The sequence below is a fragment of the Notothenia coriiceps genome, unplaced genomic scaffold, assembly GCF_000735185.1.
Source record: "Notothenia coriiceps isolate Sejong01 unplaced genomic scaffold, NC01 NC01_scaffold00027437, whole genome shotgun sequence".
Lineage (NCBI taxonomy): Eukaryota > Metazoa > Chordata > Actinopteri > Perciformes > Nototheniidae > Notothenia > Notothenia coriiceps.
The window spans coordinates 1866-22510 of NW_011360138.1; the positions used below are offsets into that span (position 1 = coordinate 1866).

A 20645-nucleotide genomic window follows, 5' to 3' on the forward strand; every position below is an offset into this window, starting at 1 on the left:
CAATCTTGCACTTGTTTGGAGCTGGAGGAAAGCTAACACCATTGGCTGAGCTACCAGGCCAGCCTACCTCAGTGAAATAAGAGCACAGGTATGCTTATGTATCGGCTTCATCTGTTCTTTGAGTGAACAATACTTTTGGCTGCCCTACTCCGAGATGTAAGGTTGTTGGTTGGAGTTGTTACTTTGGAAAAAGGCATTTCTCTTAAGTCGAGTTCTCAGCAAAGTTAACATTTTATGATTGATTTGATTTCCCAAATGTGCAGTGAGTCATGTTTCTTGGCTAAAGTGTAACCTTCCCACATAAAGTTCTCTGCTTTTAGCTGAATTTAATAGAGTTTCCATCTGTTTTGCTGAAGACTGGCCTTGTGGTTAGTCATCATCCTTAAACTGAAGCCCAGTGTCAACTGGATTCCCCCGGTTAAGAGTCCTTGGGGAAATACTGAGTCCCTACCACAGTGGGGCTACTGTTCCATAAATCAATATTTCTCAAGGACCAGTGGTGCATTTATTGTCACATGTCTTGTGACAGTGGACTCATCGATATGTGGATCCTCGTCTCACTGTTGTCTCTGTGTCTCTGTTCAGATCGAGCCGGCAGCATCAGCACCTTGGACTCTTTGGACTTTGCCCGTTATTCAGACGATGGCAACCGAGAGTCTGACGAGCGGGTAGTAGGTAAGATGAACCATACTGCCACGACGGGAAATAACAAGTCAGGAGAATAGGCAATGACAGAATGGGAGGGTGGCACAGAAACAAAGAAAATAAAACCTGACCGCTACACCAAAGATTGAATCGTGTCAGTGTTAGCCAAGCCCCAACAAATTCAATTAAAAATAAGTATTTGCTTTGATTTGTCTCAGTGGTACTGCTTAAGAGACATTTAATTAGGGATTACCAAAAAGAACAGAATCCACACAAAACCCATTTGTACCCCATCATACTGTTCTGTTGCCATAGAGTTTTTAGTCTAAACAGGCCAAACTTAATTACGTTTATAGGCCTTTAAAAAATCGTGGATAATTGGCAACTCTTCCAACATGCTGTATGTTTCCTTTTTTCTTGGTTGAGGTGTTCGAGCCTCCTCCCATCACACTGTTGAGTCAGTCCTTGGTATTTTTAGATCAGGACCTGTCTCAGCATTGTTTAAAATGGCATCCCCCTTCCCTTTTTATTAGCTAGTGTTTGCAAAACATGTTAACAGTTAAGTTGCCCTATGACATGCCTCATCATATATTGGTGCGTTTAAGAGCAGCTTCTCACATTTGGTTGCGATGAGTACCAATTGTGTTCTGTTACTTTAATCTGCCTACTGTTTCCATCTTTCTATTGTGTAAGAGCCAACATGAAAACATCACTTTTTAGCCATCCACACTTATAGTACAGTGGTTAACATGATCTGTTACCAGCTTTCTGTAGTCATCCTCTCATTCGGTCGGTAAGTGTTAGTCAATACATCCTGAAAAGCCCCAACCCATAACTGCAGTATGGATTTGTTTAACTGTACACAAGTGTGGGATATTTTAGATGTATTATATATACATTATGTTGTTTTTCCCTCTGTACTTTACATGACTGATATTCATGATACTAAATAATTATATATCTATAATAAGATTCACCTGTAGCGCTCAAAATCTGTTGTTGGAAAAACTCAACCACGATGTTTATTTCCAGAATTGATGATTCAGTTACCTATCATCTTTCTCATATTGGTAACAACATGCACCAAAACTTAAAAAAGATATCACGAACAATATGTGGTTTTAATTATTGGGGCGATAAGTTCCTTTTTAAGTGAAGTAGATGAAAATACAAGGAGCTTGCTTTTGGTTTGGGGCTTTTGTCAAACATGAAAACATGCTGCACATTATTACATAGTAAGGGACACATTTGAAACCATGCAGCAGAGATTTTGGTTTCCATCCTCCAAACTACAAATGACTTAAAAATGACTATTATTCCCCGATTTGGCACCTTCCTTCACCTCGTCACCCACCCCCACTACCATCCCCCCTTAAAGATGCCTGCCCCCAGCTGTCTGACTGGGTTTTCTGGCTTCCTCCTGACGTTGATCAAACCCCAGTGAACAATACTGGACAAGTCACTCCATCCAGACTAGCCTTTTGCTTTTTTTTATTTTTCTCCCCGTTTTTAGTTTTCCATTTTGTTGCGCTTGCATCCTGTGCACTCTTGATCTGCTAAGATAGGAGTCAGAGTTGGGTGATTTGGTCAGAACAAATGTGTTTTTTTTTTTACACAAATAAGTGTTCTTAAAGTTATAACAACAGAAAATTGAGAATGACCTTTCAGGAAATGACAGTTGTTTGAAATAAGAGTTGAATCTGCCTTTTGCACGCTCATACTGGTACGTTATGAATACCTGTTTACCCACAATCCTCACTATTAGACGACAGATTTTCAGTGCACAGCTATGCAACAGAGTTTTCCTGCTCCATCGCTTCTTACTTTTTGCGTGTGTTTTTTTTCTTCTAACTTGTCTAAGAATCTTGTGTGTTCTTTTTATTTATTCAGTATAAGTCTTTCAAATTTGAACTTCAAATCAGCAATTCTGTTGTAAGACATTAGAAGCAACATGCTATTGTCCAAAACATTAACTTACCAGGTTCTAAATTACATTTTGATCCTAGACTTTTCTACAAACCAAATTATTGAAATACTTGTTACTAAGGCATTTGCCTGTAAAAAAAAAAAAATCCTGTCAGACAGCTAATAGATTATCAAGGCTACATTTTTAGTAGCTTAAAAATATTTTTCCACCTCAGTTACATTTGAAGTAATTTCCGTCAGTGCTGTTGATGGGGGGGAAAAGGAGGGCAGGAAATCGGCATTACACACTCTTGTCATCCGGCCGGCTTTACCATGATCCTCTGCTGCATGCGTTTCCTTAGACTCATCATTTGCATGTGTCCCTTTTTCATTGTTTTATTTTATGACTCTTAAAATCTTGCGTGTGGTTGTTTTGTTTTTCATGCCCATCTTTGTTTTATTTGTTTGTTCCCTGTCTTTGGTTGGATGCATTTCCTGTGTGTGTGTGTTGTCACTTCCTGTCCAGTGCTGGAGTTTGAGCTACGGAAAGCAAAGGAGACCATTCATGCTCTGCGCGCCAACTTGACTCAGGCAGCAGGTGTGGCGTACTTTTAACTTCTTCTCCACCTGAACCCTCTTATGTTAAAGTTTTCTCTCTTTTCTTTTAATCTAAGAGATGTTCCTCTTGATGAATAACACTCAGCATCCTTTTCAAACTCATCTAAAAAAATCTTCTCAATTTCTCAGAGAGCGAAGTGCCCTCTCACGAGAGGAAAAACTACAAGTCGAGCGCTGAAATTCAGGTGGGAAATCTTCAAGTGTTGAGAATGAAAAGATTGTGGATTCCTCTCCTTTTTTGAACGAATCAAGGGAATGAAACTGTTCCTTTAAACCCCTGTGATGACATTACTGCGAGGCTTTAAGTGAATCATTTCACAGCTTCTCTTCTCCCTCTATCTCAGGAGCCTATACGTCCGCTGGAGAAAAGAGCCTTAAACTTCCTTGTGAATGAATATTTATTTAAAAGTGAATACAAGCTCTCGGCCATCACCTTCTCTGATGAAAATGATGATCAGGTAAAGATTATTACTGCTGTTGTACGTTTTTATAGACAGAATGAGACATGTCTTAAGTTAACCCTTTATTCAAGCAGTTATATCTGGCTGCTTCTTGAAAGCACTTTAATCAACAATTGCTATGCAGATGAAACGCCTACCTCCGCCACACATTCATATTGTTTATTTGTTTATTTCTAGGACTTTGAGTTGTGGGATGACGTTGGCCTCAACATCCCAAAACCCCCGGACCTCTTACAGCTGTACAGGAACTGTGGGGCCCCCCTCGCCTCTCCTCGGGACATGGCAGATGTGTCAGTAGGGGTGGAGCTTACCGATCTTCCAGGAAACTGCATCGATCCCTCAAAGAAGCCCGACCTCTCACATCAGGTGTGTGTGTTAATGCATATGTAAATGTGGGGGGGTAATTCATCAGAAGAGTATTGCTGATCCAAAGTAGAGAAAGATATTTCATCATAGCCACAAACACCTTACTTTATTTATTTGCATGATTTAAGTTAGTATACTTGAGACTGTGTTTCATGTGGAGGCTGCAATACTAAATGATAGTGGCTGTTTGCTTTTCTAAATATGGAGATATCATGAAAAACTATGACTTGGTGGATTGCCTACTCTTAAGCAAAGGCTATAATGTTTCTGTATATTATTTTTGTCACCCTATAGCAACAGACAGAAGTGGTCCAGGAGTTGGAATACCAGATAAGTCTCCTCAACACTGAGAAGCAGAGCCTCGCTGAGCAGATCAAGAAGCTGCAGAGGTGAGGGCTTGTTTGTCCTGAATGATCCAGCCCTCTACAGCTAGTATGCTCTGATGCTGACATCTTTTTATACAACAAGAACATTTACCACAACAGGAAGAATTAGAAGCATTCTAAAAATCTAGAAATGTGTTGTTTCAGTCCACATTAAATCCATAACTGCAACTTAAACAGGTCATGGGGTAGAACCAGTATGGAATCTTTTTCCCAACGCTTCATTACAGAAGAAATCTTGATGGAAGACATCTTTCTTCCATGCTCAATTAAGATTCAGACAAATTGGCTTTACAATGAAAAGCTTAGAGCCAATTTACTGTTCTACTTTTGGATGGATCTGATTATTTTCTTACCTTTTACAGTGACATTCAAACACTGAAGAGGACAGTCTCCTCCTCAACGCCGTCCTCTCTGGACCTGGGCACCCAGAAAACATCCAACCCCTTCTCAACAGACCCTCTCTCTGTGGTATGTGTGCAATTTGAATGTGTAATGTACAGACGTCCGGTGTCCTGCAATTCAAAAATATTGAAATTGAACTATGAAGAACATTTACATTTTAATACAATTCACAATTTTTTCCTATTCAGTAACTATTCCCTCAAGGCTGGTGAGCTATCTGTTCTTTGTGTGCTGAAAATCTGATGAGTCCTGTACTGAATGTTATTGACCTATAACTTTATCTCATTTCCCCCTCAGCCTCCTACAGATAACGGCCAGTATCTGGACATCCGAGGGGATTCGGTGCCTGAAACTAAACAGGACCCCCCGTCTGCTCAGATCATTTCACAGCCCCCCACACAGTCCCACAGCAAGCTAAAGAGTCGACCCCCCGTCAAGTTTGACCAGCCTAACAGGTTAGTCCTGAAAAACCTGTTCCACCCATAAAGATTGATATTGTTAAGCAATACATTCCTAAGACATTTCCTACGTTTTATTTATCTTTCTTGGTCCACAAATGTAATCCTTAGATATTTTCCTGTGAGGATTCTAAAACACAGAAAAGGATATTTAATATACTCAGTAGTACCTGTTACAGACACACAGCTCTTCTCAGTGTAGTTACGTAGTGTAACCACTAGATGGCGGTATTGATCAGCCTTTGATAAAGAACTTGTTGTGTGCCCTTTTGACTACAAATGGAATTTACTCAATTTATTCCAGTCCACAAAAACTTCCCAAATCTAATACATGTGTTTTAATATTGAAATACTGAGAAGAATGTAAATTCAAGTTGAATTTAGGGCTTTGTAAGTGGTTTCATTTTTAAAATGAAAGGCCAAATGCAGGAACTTTGATTACAAACAGTTTGAGGGTTAATGTCCCCAGAGCACATAGCAGGTCTTAATTTAAATTAAACTTTTGACTTGAGCTCATGTATAAACATTTCATTCTGCTGTCACACACATGCTGTAGTATATTTAGTAATCCCACATTTAATGAATATGATCAATGGGATACTGTGTTTCCCATTTATTCTTAACTCTAAATGCCCCTTTTATCAGATTTATGTACAGCTCCAAAAACTGTGTGGCAAATACAGTTAGTCACAATGTGCTATTGTTACTCATGTATTGTCTTCTAGCCAAACTCCATCTATCTATAGATAAAACATTTTTATTGCACTGAATTTTACAGCGGAGACATGGGAGAGCGGCTGCACTGAGCTCTCTGGCAGGAAGTCCCAGTCCAATCCTAAATCATTCAGTGGTCAAGGCAACCGACAGAGTTTTTGTGGCGACACATATTAAGTGGTGTGTGCGGTGACTGTTTGCTGGTCTCTTGTTGTTTGTGGTGTCGCAGGAAGTTGTCCCCGGCCTTCCAGCAAGCCCTCCTCTCCTTCTGCAGAATGTGCACCGACAGTCGCCTGGGAGCAGAGGTTAGCACACTTTTTTTACTCACAAACCTTACATTATATTAAAGGTCCCCTATTATACTGTTTCTCTCAATATATCACAGGTCTCAGATATATACAGAGCCTGTCTCTGATTTGCTGAAACACCAAACAGATCCTTGCAGCATTACCCATAATCCCCTCTGTTTCAACCCTGCTTCAAAAGGGCTGATTCTCTGTCTGTTACTTTAGATGAAAATAAGGAGCCCCTCCCCACGCCCCTCTGAGAGACATTTGGTTAAAAAGAACTCAATGGTGCTCTAGGAGGAGATTCAGGTGATAAGGTGGTGATTGGCTAATGGTTACACAAGCCAAAAAAAACGTTATGACATCATAAAGTGGCCAAAATCTGATCGGCTCATTTTCAGACAGGTTTTTATATAAATGGATCAGGACAAAAAGAGAGAGAATCTTTGTTCCTGAAACTTTCAGAGTCTCTTTCCACAGAGGGGACACATGTTGATGTAGAAGAGACATGAAGAAGAGGGGACACATGTTGATGTAGAAGAGACATGAAGAAGAGGGGACACATGTTGATGTCGAGGAGACATGAAGAAGAGGGGACACATGTTGATGTAGAAGAGACATGGAGAAGAGGGGACACATGTTGATGTAGAAGAGACATGAAGAAGAGGGGACACATGTTGATGTAGAAGAGACATGAAGAAGAGGGGACACATGTTGATGTAGAAGAGACATGAAGAAGAGGGGACACATGTTGATGTAGAAGAGACATGAAGAAGAGGGGACACATGTTGATGTAGAAGAGACATGAAGAAGAGGGGACACATGTTGATGTAGAAGAGACATGGAGAAGAGGGGACACATGTTGATGTAGAAGAGACATGAAGAAGAGGGGACACATGTTGATGTAGAAGAGACATGAAGAAGTGGATTTTGCACAATAGGTGACCTCTAACATATAAATACAGTGCATAACGCCCCTCTCATTTCCAGGTGTCCCGTATAGCCGACAGCGAGGAGAGCGTGATGTTAATGCTCGGCCGCTGCCTCCCTCACATCGTCCCCAACGTCCTCCTCGCTAAACGAGAGGTAACCACACTTCTGCTGCTCCTCTTCCCCTCCTTCCTGCACCCCTTCCATTATTGTCATCATCACATCGTCTGCTCGCAGGGTAATAGATACACACAGAGCAGCAGGGATGAGCTTCAAGGGGAACAGTCATCTACAGCTTGCAAATCTTCCACGCAGATGGGCAGCGGTCCACATCTTGACAACCTTTGCTGAAGGGGATAGACATCATTAATGAGGCTTTCTCTTTTGGCAATTTACCTATTTTCCAACCTGCTGTTTTTTTAAATATGGTTTCCTTAGAAAAAGCACCTCCCTTTTCTTGGCTTGTGCCACAACGTATTCCCAAATTGCTTCTAAGTACCTGCTAGCGACGTGTAGAGGCTTGCAGGATCTAATTGGTGTGATTGCTTAATATAAACGTACTAATGTCTTAAACCCTAGCACCTTTCCCCTTGTCTACCCACTTATCTAACTGTGTCTTCTGCCTGTAAGCTGTTTATATAAAGAGATAATCGAGACATTTGCAAGTACCTGGCTGACTTGTGTCTATCTATTGATTTCACCGTCATCTATGATGGCGTCAGTGTCGACATCATTTCTCGCTCCTCTGCTGTTGTTGTCCCCCACTCACGTATGTTGCCTTCACTGGTTTTTATTTTGACTCTTCTCTTTTCGTCTCACTCATTCTCTCACTCTCATGCATGCCTCTCTTCTAGAGAATGGTTGCACATCTTTGCCAGGTGAGTCTTTCACGCACTCATCTGCATGGTTATCACATGACCTGTGGACCTTTTAATATGTAACTAACGCCCAGCTCCTGTTGGCTACAACTGCTGCCACTTTAGGGTCTAACATGACAGAAGTATTACTTTTTTAATAATTTGCAGTAGCTCTGTAAACGACAGTATTTGTGCTATCTTTTAATGTCATAAACGGGAATATCAGAAGTTATTTATGGCTGATATATGATTAAATGTGCACATATGGCTTAAGGTATGCAGTTTTAGCCTTTGCAGAAGGTGGGTCATGAACTGTTTGTTTCTTAAAGCCAGCGTGTGATTACTCTGTCCTTTCCTGATTGGATCCCTGTGTGATTTATTTGCTGAACTTCTAAGTGGCTTGTTAGATTCTGGAATGATTTGTTATTAATCTTATAACATCTTCTAGCAGCCAAACAAACGTAATTCTTGTTGTTTATGGCTGAATGAAAAGGTGTTTTTTCTTTTCTTAATTCCATATGAGTTGTGACGTAATTCCAGGTCACTTAATGTAAGCTTTTATTTACTTCCTAACTATTGGAGAACATGTTTGCTTTTATTTGCACAATTTGAATATGAATAGCTTCTGAGGAAGGAGATTTGAAAATAGAAAAGCAATTAACAAGCTATAATTAAGACAACTGTCTTCATAACTGCTTGCATGCAACGTTCTTGTCTGTGTGTGTATTCATGTATATACAAATACTTGTGTGTTAAAGAACAACATGGCGTGTTTTTAAAGAGGTAAGTGTTGTTGGAGTAGTTCTCAGTTAGGCTGCTTTGCATACCACCATTAATTGTTGTTTTACTCAACCTGACAGTTATGGAGAGCCTAATCTCTTTGCAAAATCAAGATTAACTAGAAAAGTTGAACAGACCTTTGCCAGCTGAGTCTCCCTCTCCTCCCGTAACACAAAGAATCTCACTCAATTGTCCCTCAAGGCCCCTTTGCAGTCAAGATATTAGCAAATATAAGTCCAATTCACATAATTGTTCAACTGTTTTATGCCTAACGTAACATATCAGGTATGTTATTAATCTGCCGGTGCTCACGGTTAATGAGACAACTTTAGCTGCTGACACGCAGCCGAACACAGTTTATTTTGCCAACAAAAACAAACTGGTGAGAGGATGACAAAGATTAATACACAACATTTTGGCCTCTGGCTCTGAGTGGGGTGGACTTTGTACTATATCCGTTAGATTCACCAACCATGACATTGCACACACACAGCTGCTCACACTTCCATCTTGCAACTTGAAGCTTTCTTACCACCACACACCTCGAGACACACCTTTGTCTGAATATGACACCCACTTAAGAACAAAAGGTGTTTGACTTGAAACGTTGGAATGATGCAAAGAAACTCTGCCTGCCACCTGGCTGTAATATCAGTCACTGTAAATCATTAAACATTAAGTTTCTTTAATAACGGTGCTGTATTTTAATGCAATGTCCTTGTATTTTCTATTTCCTTTAGTGTAAAAGACTTATCTTTAGGTCATTTGCTACGGCACTATTTTCTTAATCCTTTTTAATAAACCTTTTATAAGCAGTGTCCTAGGGAAGTGAGTAAATCTATGCTGCAACAATTAACTTCCTTTTTCTACCGGCCACATTCACTGTGATCTTTAACGAACTTCTGGCAAGACAAAGACACATTGGCAGTTTTATCAGGGCTGTTGCAAGACAAAAGATTAGAAGTTAAGTTAAATGACAGTGTTTGCAGTATGACCTTTTTTTGCTCTGATAAGCTTGTAGGTCAGTATGGATTGAACACAAACGTAAAGTGATCAAAGAGGAAAAGCTCCTGGGAGAGAATAAAATATATCCTTATATAATATCATAATACATAAGATATTGTAAGGTATAATAATACTGTCATGTAAGGACATTCAGCCCTTTTGGGGGGGGATTCTCCCACTGATGTTAATCTCAGCAGCCTACGCACTTCATTTGATTATGTGAATGTTTGCTTTATAAAGTAAGGGTTTGATAAGACTTATTAAAGTGGAATGTGCTACATTTGGATGCAGGTGCTTGCACATAGTGGCTTCTGGACATGAAACAGTAAAGTTGCTTTGCTCTCTGAAGTAATGCATCATACCCTCTTGGCCTCTGGGTCCTGGCGTCTCGCTGTCCACTCTACCTGCCCACAATATTTATCCAGGACCGGTCAGGAGTTGAACTCCTGAAGGACTCTTCACATCAGAAACACAGGAGTTCACACAGGAATAGAACAGGGCCAGCGTGTCTTTTTCAGATGAGCACTGAGTTCCTCTTTGTTTTATCCGGACAGAGCTGTTGGTATTTCAAAAGACAGGGCAGAATATTATTGAACGTGACAGTTACATTTCCCTGAATAGAGTTAATTTAAAGGTTGTTTCTTCTATTTGACGTTTGAACTGATTTTCAACCCCATTGATGTGTTCATGGCAACTCTTTCAATTACACTCAGATACATAAACTCCACATTTTCACTTTTAAAAAGATGGCCAACATGGCACTGACTTCAGAGTTCAGTGTGGATGGAGTGACTCATCGCAGCCTATCTTTACCCAAGTGTCTGTCAGGTCCGTGTGTCCGTCCAGCGTTGGGGTTTTGCTCGTTCTTCCAGCGCTTGGCAGGAAACTATGATATCTTCGTAGAGAAAAAAACAGAGTTTGTTTGAAAAAACATATTTTTAACTCTGTGTGCACTCTCTAATTTGGGTGTGTGCAGCGGGAATTTAGAGCTGACCACAATTTGGCCATGGAGGCCCGGTATTAAGGGCAGCTGAGCTCTGCCTGGAAGGTCCGTAAACTCTGTCTGAACTCTGGGAGAGAGTTGTGTCGCTGAGAAGCCAGCTCAAAACGTGTGTGTCTGAATGCAGCTGTGTCTGGGTGTGTGCATGACCCTACAGTACGTGGCTTTCATTGTTACTGTGTGACTCCGAAGCCTAAAGGTATAACACCAACAAGGTATTGAAGGTAAGCATGGTTTCCCTGCAGTTGATTCCAAAGGTGACCCCCTGTGGTTCCTTCTCCCTGTTCCCTCTCCCCTTTTCCCCTCATAGTTTTCCAGACCTGCTTGACTGCCAGCAACAATCCTTTCCCTGTGCGTTTTCAACCTCACTCCAACCTCCTTTTTGCAAAGTCATCTCAACTAATGCCACATCTCTCTTTTTTCCCTTTCATTTTTTTTCTTCAGGAGTTGATCCCCCTCATCTTGTGTACTGCCTGCCTTCACCCAGAGCCTAAAGAGAGAGACCAGCTCCTACACATCCTCTTTAACCTGATCAAGAGACCAGATGATGAGCAGAGGTGTGTATCTGTACACAGAGTATTTATTACCTGACTCATACTCCTGTTGTTCAGCAACTAGACGTTTCTCAAATGTTTCTGTTTGTCTGTTTTTAAAGACAAATGATCTTGACGGGGTGTGTTGCGTTTGCGAGACACGTTGGTCCCACGCGTGTCGAGGCTGAACTACTTCCTCAGTGCTGGGAACAGGTACAGCACACACAGTACACCTGTATTATTGAATATGCTGTCTTTTTTCTGCTATGGTATTACAAAGACGGCTATACTTACACTTTCTCTGTCCTATCACAATACAAAGACTAGAGCATTTCTATGAAATATGACACTTTGTGCTGTAGATTTGACAATAATTATACTTCAGTTCTGTGCTTGAATGCTTAAATGCTCTAAAGCAAAGATATTTCCTAGTACGATACATTAGAACCAAATCTCAGTTGTGGCTTGTACTGTTTTTATAATCACACACTGTTGTTTTGATTATATATTCTGACAGACAATCACTATTATGAGCTCCACGGTGTCCCTGACTTGTATGTGATAGCATTCTAGTTTTCATCACCACCTGTGTCACCTCATTTGAGACATTGATGGCAACAACAGCTGCCAGAAGTCTGGAGGCTGAGAATCTGCTTAGAGGGCCCAATAGTGGTTTCCACAGGGTCAGCATGTCGATGAAACTCCAGTCGTTTCCATTCCACTGTGGCTGCCCTCCAGTCAACTTGTTTTCCTGAAGTACTTCTAACCTAATGTCCTCTCCACTTCTGCAGATAAATCACAAATATCCAGAGAGGAGATTGTTGGTGGCAGAGTCCTGCGGAGCCTTAGCGCCATACCTGCCTGTAAGAACATATTGTCTATACATAATTAAAAGGAGATTTCACATTAGAGGAATAAAATATGAATCAATTCTGGGTCTCTTGCTTCGTGTCTCTGCAGAGGGAGATCCGTAGCTCCCTGGTTCTGTCCATGTTGCAGCAGATGCTCGCTGAGGATAAGGCAGACATGGTCAGAGAGGCTGTGGTCAAGAGTCTGGCTATCATCATGGGTTACATAGATGACCCTGACAAGTACTCCCAAGTATGTGTGTCAGATCATTTGTATCAATAATGGAATAAAAACACTAGTGCAATGGCATTTTTTCTCTCTGTAAAAAGCTCATGGTGTGTGTGTGTGTGTGTGTGTGTGTGTGTGTGTGTGTGTGTGTGTGTGTGTGTGTGTGTGTGTGTGTGTGTGTGTGTGTGTGTGTGTGTGTGTGTGTGTGTTCCAGGGCTTTGAGCTGATGCTGCTGTCTCTCGGGGACCCCTCAGAGCGGGTGGTCAGTGCCGTCCACCAGGTCTTTATTCCTGCCTTCGCTGCCTGGACCACAGAGCTGGGCTCACTGCAAAATACACTAATCCCTTCTCTGTTAGCACGGATAGAGAAACTACTTAGTGTAAGTGCCTTGCCTTCATAGAGAGCCTTTCTCACTCTTATAGTACAAAGACATCCAAACAATGTGTAATCATTTGGAGGAAAGGGGTAAAAGTACGGCAATGATACAAAAACTAACTGTGTCTGAAACTGGAGGGATGTGCATGTTTAATATGTATATCAATGACTCTAGTTGAACACACTTTATAACTGACTGTTGCCTACCTTGATCCTGTATACAGTACAAACTAAATTGACCAAAACAACAACAAAAAAATGGTGTTGATTGCAGACGCATGTTTGTGTTTTCAAGCTTGAAATGTCCGCACCACAAAAACACTTACTCACTCATTGCTCTGCTCACTTCTTTACCTCTGTCTTCCTGCAGCAAGGAGAGCATGGTCTGGATGAACACAAGTTGCACATCTACCTGTCGGCGCTGCAGTCTCTGATCCCTCCTCTGTTCGCCGTGGTCCTGCAGAACGCCCCCTTCACCAGCAGAGCACAACTCAACGGAGACATACCTGCAATAGAGGGTAAGACAACGACACAAAACAAACATGGAAGTCACTCGTAGAAGTTGTAGTACAGTTTCTGAGTTTCCTTTCTGGCCATGTGTCCTGCAGTGACCCGGTTTCCGAGGCCAGCTTCTCCCCTCCAGGATGTGGCTACCATCATCGGCAGCAGGGAGATGCTCAGTGCGCTGCTGCTGCTCTACGACTACCAGCTGGAGCAGGAGGGAACCACCGGGTGGGACAGCCTGCTCTGGGTGGTCAACCAACTGTAAGAGAAACACACACACACACACACACATAATACGTTCTTTAAAGCTTTGTTCAAAAAGTAAGGTTGACTTTTAAACTCTAAATCAACAATTACTTGACAAACGTTTTGAATATAAAGAAAAAACAGCCCTAGTTTCACCAAATCACTCACAAACATATCACACTGATTCCCATCCGTCTCCAGGCTTCCACAGCTCATAGAGATCGTGGGTCGCATCAACGTGTCTTCCCCGACCTGCGTACATGAGTTCTCTCGATTCTTCTGGAGGTTATGTCGCACCTTCGGCAAGATTTTCACCAACACTAAGGTAAAGCCATGTGACTAGCCAACATTAAACATTCTCACAAGAGCAAAAAACTCAGCGACCACAACCCCTACGTTTTTTTAAAGTTCACCTTTTCTCAACAAACAGAAAACTACCCTCACATATCATTTAGCACTTGCTGAATTCTGTAAGGCTTTCTGTGACATTGTACAAATATTCATGACATTTTGTTTACCCTGTATACGACAATTTTCAGGTCAAACCACAGTTCCAAGAGATCCTCCGACTATCTGAAGTTGATGTTGGTGAGTACAGATTAAACGTGTACACACACACACACACACACACACACACACACACACACACACACACACACACACACACACACACACACACACACACACACACAGATGTGCAATTGTTGTCAAATGTTCTCGGCTCTCTCTGTGTTGTTAGGTGGAGTTGAGGCACAGACGCTGTTGATGTAAACAAACTATTTGTAGTCCTTTTATGGGTGTTTCCCTCGTTTCTTTTTTTTTTTAGTTCCGGACATGTTTCTGGAGTTATTATAAGAGGTGTTTGGTCTCAGCTTCCTGCCAAGCGATTTAACTTTGGTATTGTGGCCATTTATAAAATATGTGTTTTGTACTGGGTCCCAGTCTGTGTTTAGGTCACTGTGACTTTACATTTAAAAGTGTCCTTTTCAGTCGATGTTTGTAAAACCACAGCGATGTAATGGTCCCCATATTTCAAACCAAGTGCCAGCCAAAAAGTCATTAACTGTTCTTCATCCCTTCTTGTCCTGTCATGTTGTAATGTACAGGAACATGTAAATCTCTGAATTCTTAACATGATTTTAACATATTTCATTCTGTTTTTATTCCTCTGTCAGATACTTCTTCAGCGAACGATATTCTCTGCAAAGCCACTGTCCCCATCTATGCCACCGGAGTTCTGACGTGTTATAATCAGGTAAATGAATAGCAGAACACAAATAAGAAGTAGCTTGGTCTTCTTAAAAAAAGTCAATACATCTATGATTTCCTCTATACTTATGGCCCCTATTCTTCTGTGTATGTTATAATATGAAGAGTGTGAACCACACTTATTGTTTCTTCTCATGAGGGAAAATCCAGTCCGCACATCATGCCGCAACATGTTTTTGTTTTGAACTTAGATTCCCAAAACGATGAAGCACTTGCAAAACACTGTTGGCAAGTCAAGCTGTATTTTGATTTCCCTTTCAACACCATGCTTCAAAAAAACATGTGTATGTTGAAAGTGACAACATGTCTGCTGTACCAACCTACTGATCTGCTGGATTCAAATATTGATGTATTTTGTGCGTACATAATTGAAAAATATGTTCTTAATTCTGTTCAGGATGAGGATCGCAAGTTGTTGGTGGGTTTCCTAGAGGATGTCATGACGACCCTGTCTCTGTCGCGTGCACCTCTGGACAGTTTAAAGGCCTCCTTTGTAGAGCTGGGGTGAGACACACACACACACACACACACACACACACACACACACACACACACACACACACACACACACACACACACACACACACACACACACACACTTTCCTACATAATCAACAGTGGATTATCAGACTACACTCAGCAATTTTGAACACATATCTCTTGTCATTTTCCAGTCCTTTTTTTAATAATATAATGTAACCGTTAAGTATAGCTGAACTGTTAACTATGCAAGCAGAGAAAGCTTTCAAAGGAAAATCAATTAAGTGAAATACTATTACAGGTGTTTACAAGCAGTGGTGTTTTAAAGTGGATTGAATAGGTTGTATTTTATTTCATATCTTTCTTAACACAGTATATGAAATGACTCGCCTTGAAACACGCTTTCTCATGTGTAGTCACAATTATTTGCTGGTCTCAAAATAATCTCAAAACACTTTGGAAAGTCAGTTATTGTTTGACAGCTGCCCCAATAATAACCAGTATTTATGTTATGCTCTCTTTTCAGCGCCAACCCAGTGTACCATGAGCTGCTGCTCACTGTGCTGTGGTACGGGGTGGTGCACACCTCTGCACTGGTGCGCTGTACTGCAGCACGGATGTTTGAGGTAGGAAAAAGACACACAAATACACACAGATAGTGTATTGAACAAGCACAGATTGTTTACAAAAATACTACCTTAAAAATGTGTCATTGTTGAACAGTTTCTCTTTCTTTTTGAATTTTAGCAAGCCATACAAGTAAATGACTTTTCTATAAAGTGTATAACACAACATGGCTGCACAATTATGGATATCATTGTCATTTACATATTGTTTTGCATATTGTGATTATCTTGTTAAAGCATATTGATGTTATGAGTACATTTGAATATAATTATACATGCTGTATTATTGAGCTAAAATATCAGTCATACACAATATCATTGATGCTATGTTGAAGTTGATCTATTTGCTGTCCATGTGCCAGCTCTGCTTGCTGTTGCTGCTGTTTGACATGCATTGTATATTTGACTCTGTCTTAAGACTAAACACAACTGTAACTTACAAGTGCCCGGTTCAAACTGCTTTACTAGACCCTCGCAGAGTTAACATCAGACCGCTCACTGTGCACGGCTCTCAGAACGCACTACATAAATATCTGCTGCATGTCAGCGAGAGGCCAAAGTCAGCAACCTCAAAGTATAATCAAAAGAGTCCAAGGCCTGTTTCTTTTCAGTGTTGTTGGAAAGTATCATTTAATCAGAAACGTTTTTTTCATGAATCTATTTTTCTTACTTATTAGTATTTCAGATCTGTTGAAATAAAACTACGGTTATGTTTCAAGAGAGACGACTATTTCCCCATGTTTGTGCTTGCCAGGTTGCCAAGGCAAAAGTCCTGTCCTAAACACCCAAAAGAAACCACGTCCTTTGAGATCCGTGCACACTGCAGGTCACATATTGGACAGAGGGTCTAGGTATAGCAGTAGAGCCGGGCCTATGTTGATCTAAAGTTTGGGGAGGAGGAGGAGGAGGAGGTTTAGGCTGTATTCATGTCCCCCCTGTTTTGTGGAGTACTTTCCCAACACCCCCCACTGTCACCTCTCCATAGTGACTAGCTGTCCACCCTTGCAGAGGGTTGTAATGTGGTCCTCTTTCACAGATCCCAGATCAGATTTGTCAACTATTTGATCAATTAAAAGCTGAAATGAATGCTAATCTGACCTGGAGTCTGTGCACAGAGCCCACAGCTTTATGCTCACCATACTGTTAAAGTATTTGTGCAGTTTAGCTATGTTGGCTTCACATTCCTTCTGCATACATGCGTGTGCATGTGTGTGTGTTTGTTTGCGTGTGTGTGTGATTGTGTACTCATTTGCTTGATACATGCAGTGCCGTTCCGTGCCTTGCAGCTATGGTTTTGTCATTGTATATCACTTTCTTCCTATCTTTTTGTTTTTTCTTTATCCCTCCCCCCTTTTTTTTTTTTGCTTCTTTGTTTTTATCTCTCTATCTATTGGCGGTGTTGCTCGCTCTTGTCCCAATGCCCCGCCCACCTCTGTGACATCACGGCTGGCTCTGTCCAATCCGATCAGCTGCTGGTGAAGGGGGTGAATGAGACGCTGGTAGCTCAGAGAGTGGTGCCGGCTCTCATCACACTGTCCTCCGACCCTGAAATGTAAGTGGAACGACAACAACAATAAACCGCGCCGCGTCTCTCCTCTCCCCCCTTCTCTTTGCCGCTTGAGAACCATCACACTGAAACAAGTCTGTACCTGCCGGGAGCAAACTCAGCACAAAACTATTTCCCAAGACTCCAACTACATCGATATCTAATTTAACCCATTTCATTTTGAATAACCTTCTCCTTCCTGAGGCGTTGTTTGCTCCTGTGCAGGTTTAGGCTGGCCGTGTGGCGGTTCCTCAGCATGACCAATGTTAACTGCATGCACGCACTAACCCCCGCCAGCTCTTCATCGGTCTGCAACTCTAACTAGTCCATTATTGTGCCTGCATGCAGCAATAGCACCGTGCCTGCTCCTCCTCCTCCCCTCCCTCACCGTTAAAGCAGAGCCTCTCCTCCTGACCGACCGTCAGCTAGTGGTCGGTTCTCCTCACCCCGTCAGTTTTATCCTGTCACTCTATTTTCCTTTCTTTCTCTCTGTTATCCATACCATCTCCTCTGTCTCTACCTCTTTCCTTCACCCCTCTCTCCCTCCCTCCCTCCCTCCCCTCTCTCATCCTGCTGTGTGGTGGGTTTGCAGTTGGTTCTCCGAGGCATGAGTGAAGCATTAGTAGATCGCCGTGCGGCTCCGGCCCTTATTACTCTGTGCAGTGGGCCTGAATTGTGAGTCCAACGACACAAAAGAACCTCTCTGTAAACATTGTCATTTTGAGGGCTGCATCCTTACAGTGTTAATCAGTGTCAGTCTTCCTGGAAATGTGTCTGGCTGAGCTTGAATGAGCATTACAAATATGTGAGCATGTGACACCAAAAGCCTTTACTACATCTGAAGTGTATCAGCTCCGTTCACCACAAACATTCAGTGGAAGAGGAAGTTAAAGCATGGAGTAATTTGCCTCTCTTCCTTTAATCTGCCTTTAATTGTCCTCTGATGTGAAGCCACAGTGAAAGGCTAAACAGCTTAAAGTTAAATGAACACTCATCTAGTTTAATCTTCTGTCATTTCATTACAATAAAAACATGCCATGCTTTTAAAAGACGTTTAGCTCTCCTATCAGCAAGATAACTGCATCTAGTTTGTGATTAGACAAGATGATTCAATTAGTGGCAACACTGTTGGAATGCAGCCCTTTGCATCTCATTATTCTCTTTATTGAAAACCACATGCTATTGGGGACACACCAGACCCCAGATTCAACACATATATTGTTTCTATATGTCTGGCATGATATCCTTTACTTACCTCAGCACATAACCGAGTCTATAGAAATGCCTGAAGTACCTTTTGGTCTGTCCTGCTCCTACTGACATTGGAATGAGTATCTAACATCACCCTAACAGCACCCCAATAATCTGCTTATTTAATATAATCATCACGTTTTGTCAGATATTTGACTATGCATTATTATGTTTTATGAATGAAATGTAATGATCCTCTTAAAAAAAGACCCATTATATGTCTTGTTAAGCTTAGTTTAAGAATGCTGAGATGAATATTCCTTATTGATGTAATCAATTTAGATCTGGGTTAAAAAATAAATAGCTAGTTTGGTCTAATCAGGATGCACCAATACATTTCAATATAACAACTGATCTACTTAAATCAGGAGTTACCAGATGATCTTCATTGCAACTATCCAGTCAAATATAAACTTGAACATCAGAGCGGTTAGCTGTAAAACTGGCAGTCCACTATCTGAGGAACCACCTCAGTCTTCACTGCGGTAACTGACATGTCATTACTATGTAATCACTATATTTGGATAAAACCGAGAACATGTGTTCGCTAAAATAGTCCTACCTCTTTGTGGTTTAGAGTAAATGCTTACTCGGCATTGTAATTACAGATGTGCAAAAAATACATCATTCTAGTTAGGTTTGTCTCAGTAGCAGTATTGGATTTTGTTGTGGTCACTTGTTTATTTGGATAACAAACTGGAGATCATTAAGCACATGTGGAACTCCACTGAGGGATTTAGTCAGCTTAAATAGAAAGTTAAATGAAATGATGATAGTTTACATTAAAATGTCCCAGAAAACTAAATCGGGTAAACAGATAATATTGTATTATAACTTAGCTTAAAGGGGACCTATCATGCAAAATGCACTTTTGTACGTCTTTTCTACATGAATATGTGTCCCCGGTGTTCCAAGGAACTCACCAAGTGTCAGAAAACACAACCCTCTCTATTTTCCTCCATACCCAAATCTCTTAAAAAGGGGCTGCAACGGATCTGATACAGACTGATCCAGATTTGAACACTTCTATGACGTCACAGAAGTGGCGCTACGGCTATTGGGCCAACTCCACCAATCAGGAGGAGACAGCCACGGACATTGCCGTTGGAAAGCGCTGGAGACGCTGTAGTACATATGCCAGGCCTGTAGATGGTGCTGTTCTCACAGAATCAGCCCATGAAAAGGCAGTGTTAAATTGAGCGAAATGAGGAATGGCTAAAATGCATGATCTGTTTGGTATTTTGAAAAATAAAAAGTATAAATATGCCTTATATAGGTATGGTCCTACACTATATTATTCAAATATAGTATGATAGGTCCACTGTAAGAAAGAAAAGGTATCAATTGACATTCTTCTGCTCTTAGTGTTGGAGTCGTTCCCAGGTCACTGCTGTAAGTGTGAGTCACAAGTCAGTGTGTGTGTGTGTGTGTGTGTGTGTGTGTGTGTGTGTGTGTGTGTGTGTGTGTGTGTGTGTGTGTGTGTGCTTTTGTGGAGGGCTCACAGCAGTTGAGAGAAGATAGAGGGATAACATTTTCAGCACCGTGCCACTCTGTTATAATTAGAACAAACACGGCAGGAAAATGCAGACTGGTATACACACACACACACATTTGTAGGCTTTCTACAGAGTGCATAATTCCAAAGCTATAAATAACCCGCAAAACCCATGAAACAGCATCAAACCACACTTCCGCATTAATATGCTGATTTCTGAGAAGCCAATTTTCATCGCAATAAAAATATTGAATAAATACAAGCTGCTAGCCGCGTGTTTGCTAATTTAAACTAATAATTAACGTCGGAAGTGAAATGTGTTTGAACCATGGCCACAAAATGGATTTCTTCATCCATGAAGCTAAATTAGGTTAAGTGAGAACAACCAAACATTAAATCTGCTCCTTTAAAATATAATTACCAGGGCAT

At 41.2% G+C, this 20645-nt stretch overlaps 1 protein-coding gene across 1 annotated transcript in view; it reads left to right on the top strand.

Moving 5' to 3' along the window:
• The first annotated feature begins 255 nt into the window (after window positions 1-255).
• The window catches only part of relch (RAB11 binding and LisH domain, coiled-coil and HEAT repeat containing), a 28403-nt gene continuing 8013 nt past the window's right edge, over window positions 256-20645 (top strand). Inside the window, exons 1-25 of the mRNA XM_010785232.1 lie at window positions 256-262; window positions 586-675; window positions 3077-3148; window positions 3298-3353; window positions 3513-3626; window positions 3807-3995; window positions 4290-4384; window positions 4744-4849; window positions 5081-5238; window positions 6185-6260; window positions 7233-7328; window positions 8027-8050; window positions 11259-11371; window positions 11470-11560; window positions 12139-12210; window positions 12308-12448; window positions 12639-12803; window positions 13170-13317; window positions 13408-13564; window positions 13751-13874; window positions 14089-14137; window positions 14725-14804; window positions 15216-15322; window positions 15825-15924; window positions 17394-17476. Of these exons, the coding sequence (XP_010783534.1) occupies window positions 256-262; window positions 586-675; window positions 3077-3148; window positions 3298-3353; window positions 3513-3626; window positions 3807-3995; window positions 4290-4384; window positions 4744-4849; window positions 5081-5238; window positions 6185-6260; window positions 7233-7328; window positions 8027-8050; window positions 11259-11371; window positions 11470-11560; window positions 12139-12210; window positions 12308-12448; window positions 12639-12803; window positions 13170-13317; window positions 13408-13564; window positions 13751-13874; window positions 14089-14137; window positions 14725-14804; window positions 15216-15322; window positions 15825-15924; window positions 17394-17476 (2513 nt within the window). The remainder of the gene's footprint in view (window positions 263-585; window positions 676-3076; window positions 3149-3297; window positions 3354-3512; window positions 3627-3806; window positions 3996-4289; window positions 4385-4743; window positions 4850-5080; window positions 5239-6184; window positions 6261-7232; window positions 7329-8026; window positions 8051-11258; window positions 11372-11469; window positions 11561-12138; window positions 12211-12307; window positions 12449-12638; window positions 12804-13169; window positions 13318-13407; window positions 13565-13750; window positions 13875-14088; window positions 14138-14724; window positions 14805-15215; window positions 15323-15824; window positions 15925-17393; window positions 17477-20645) is intronic.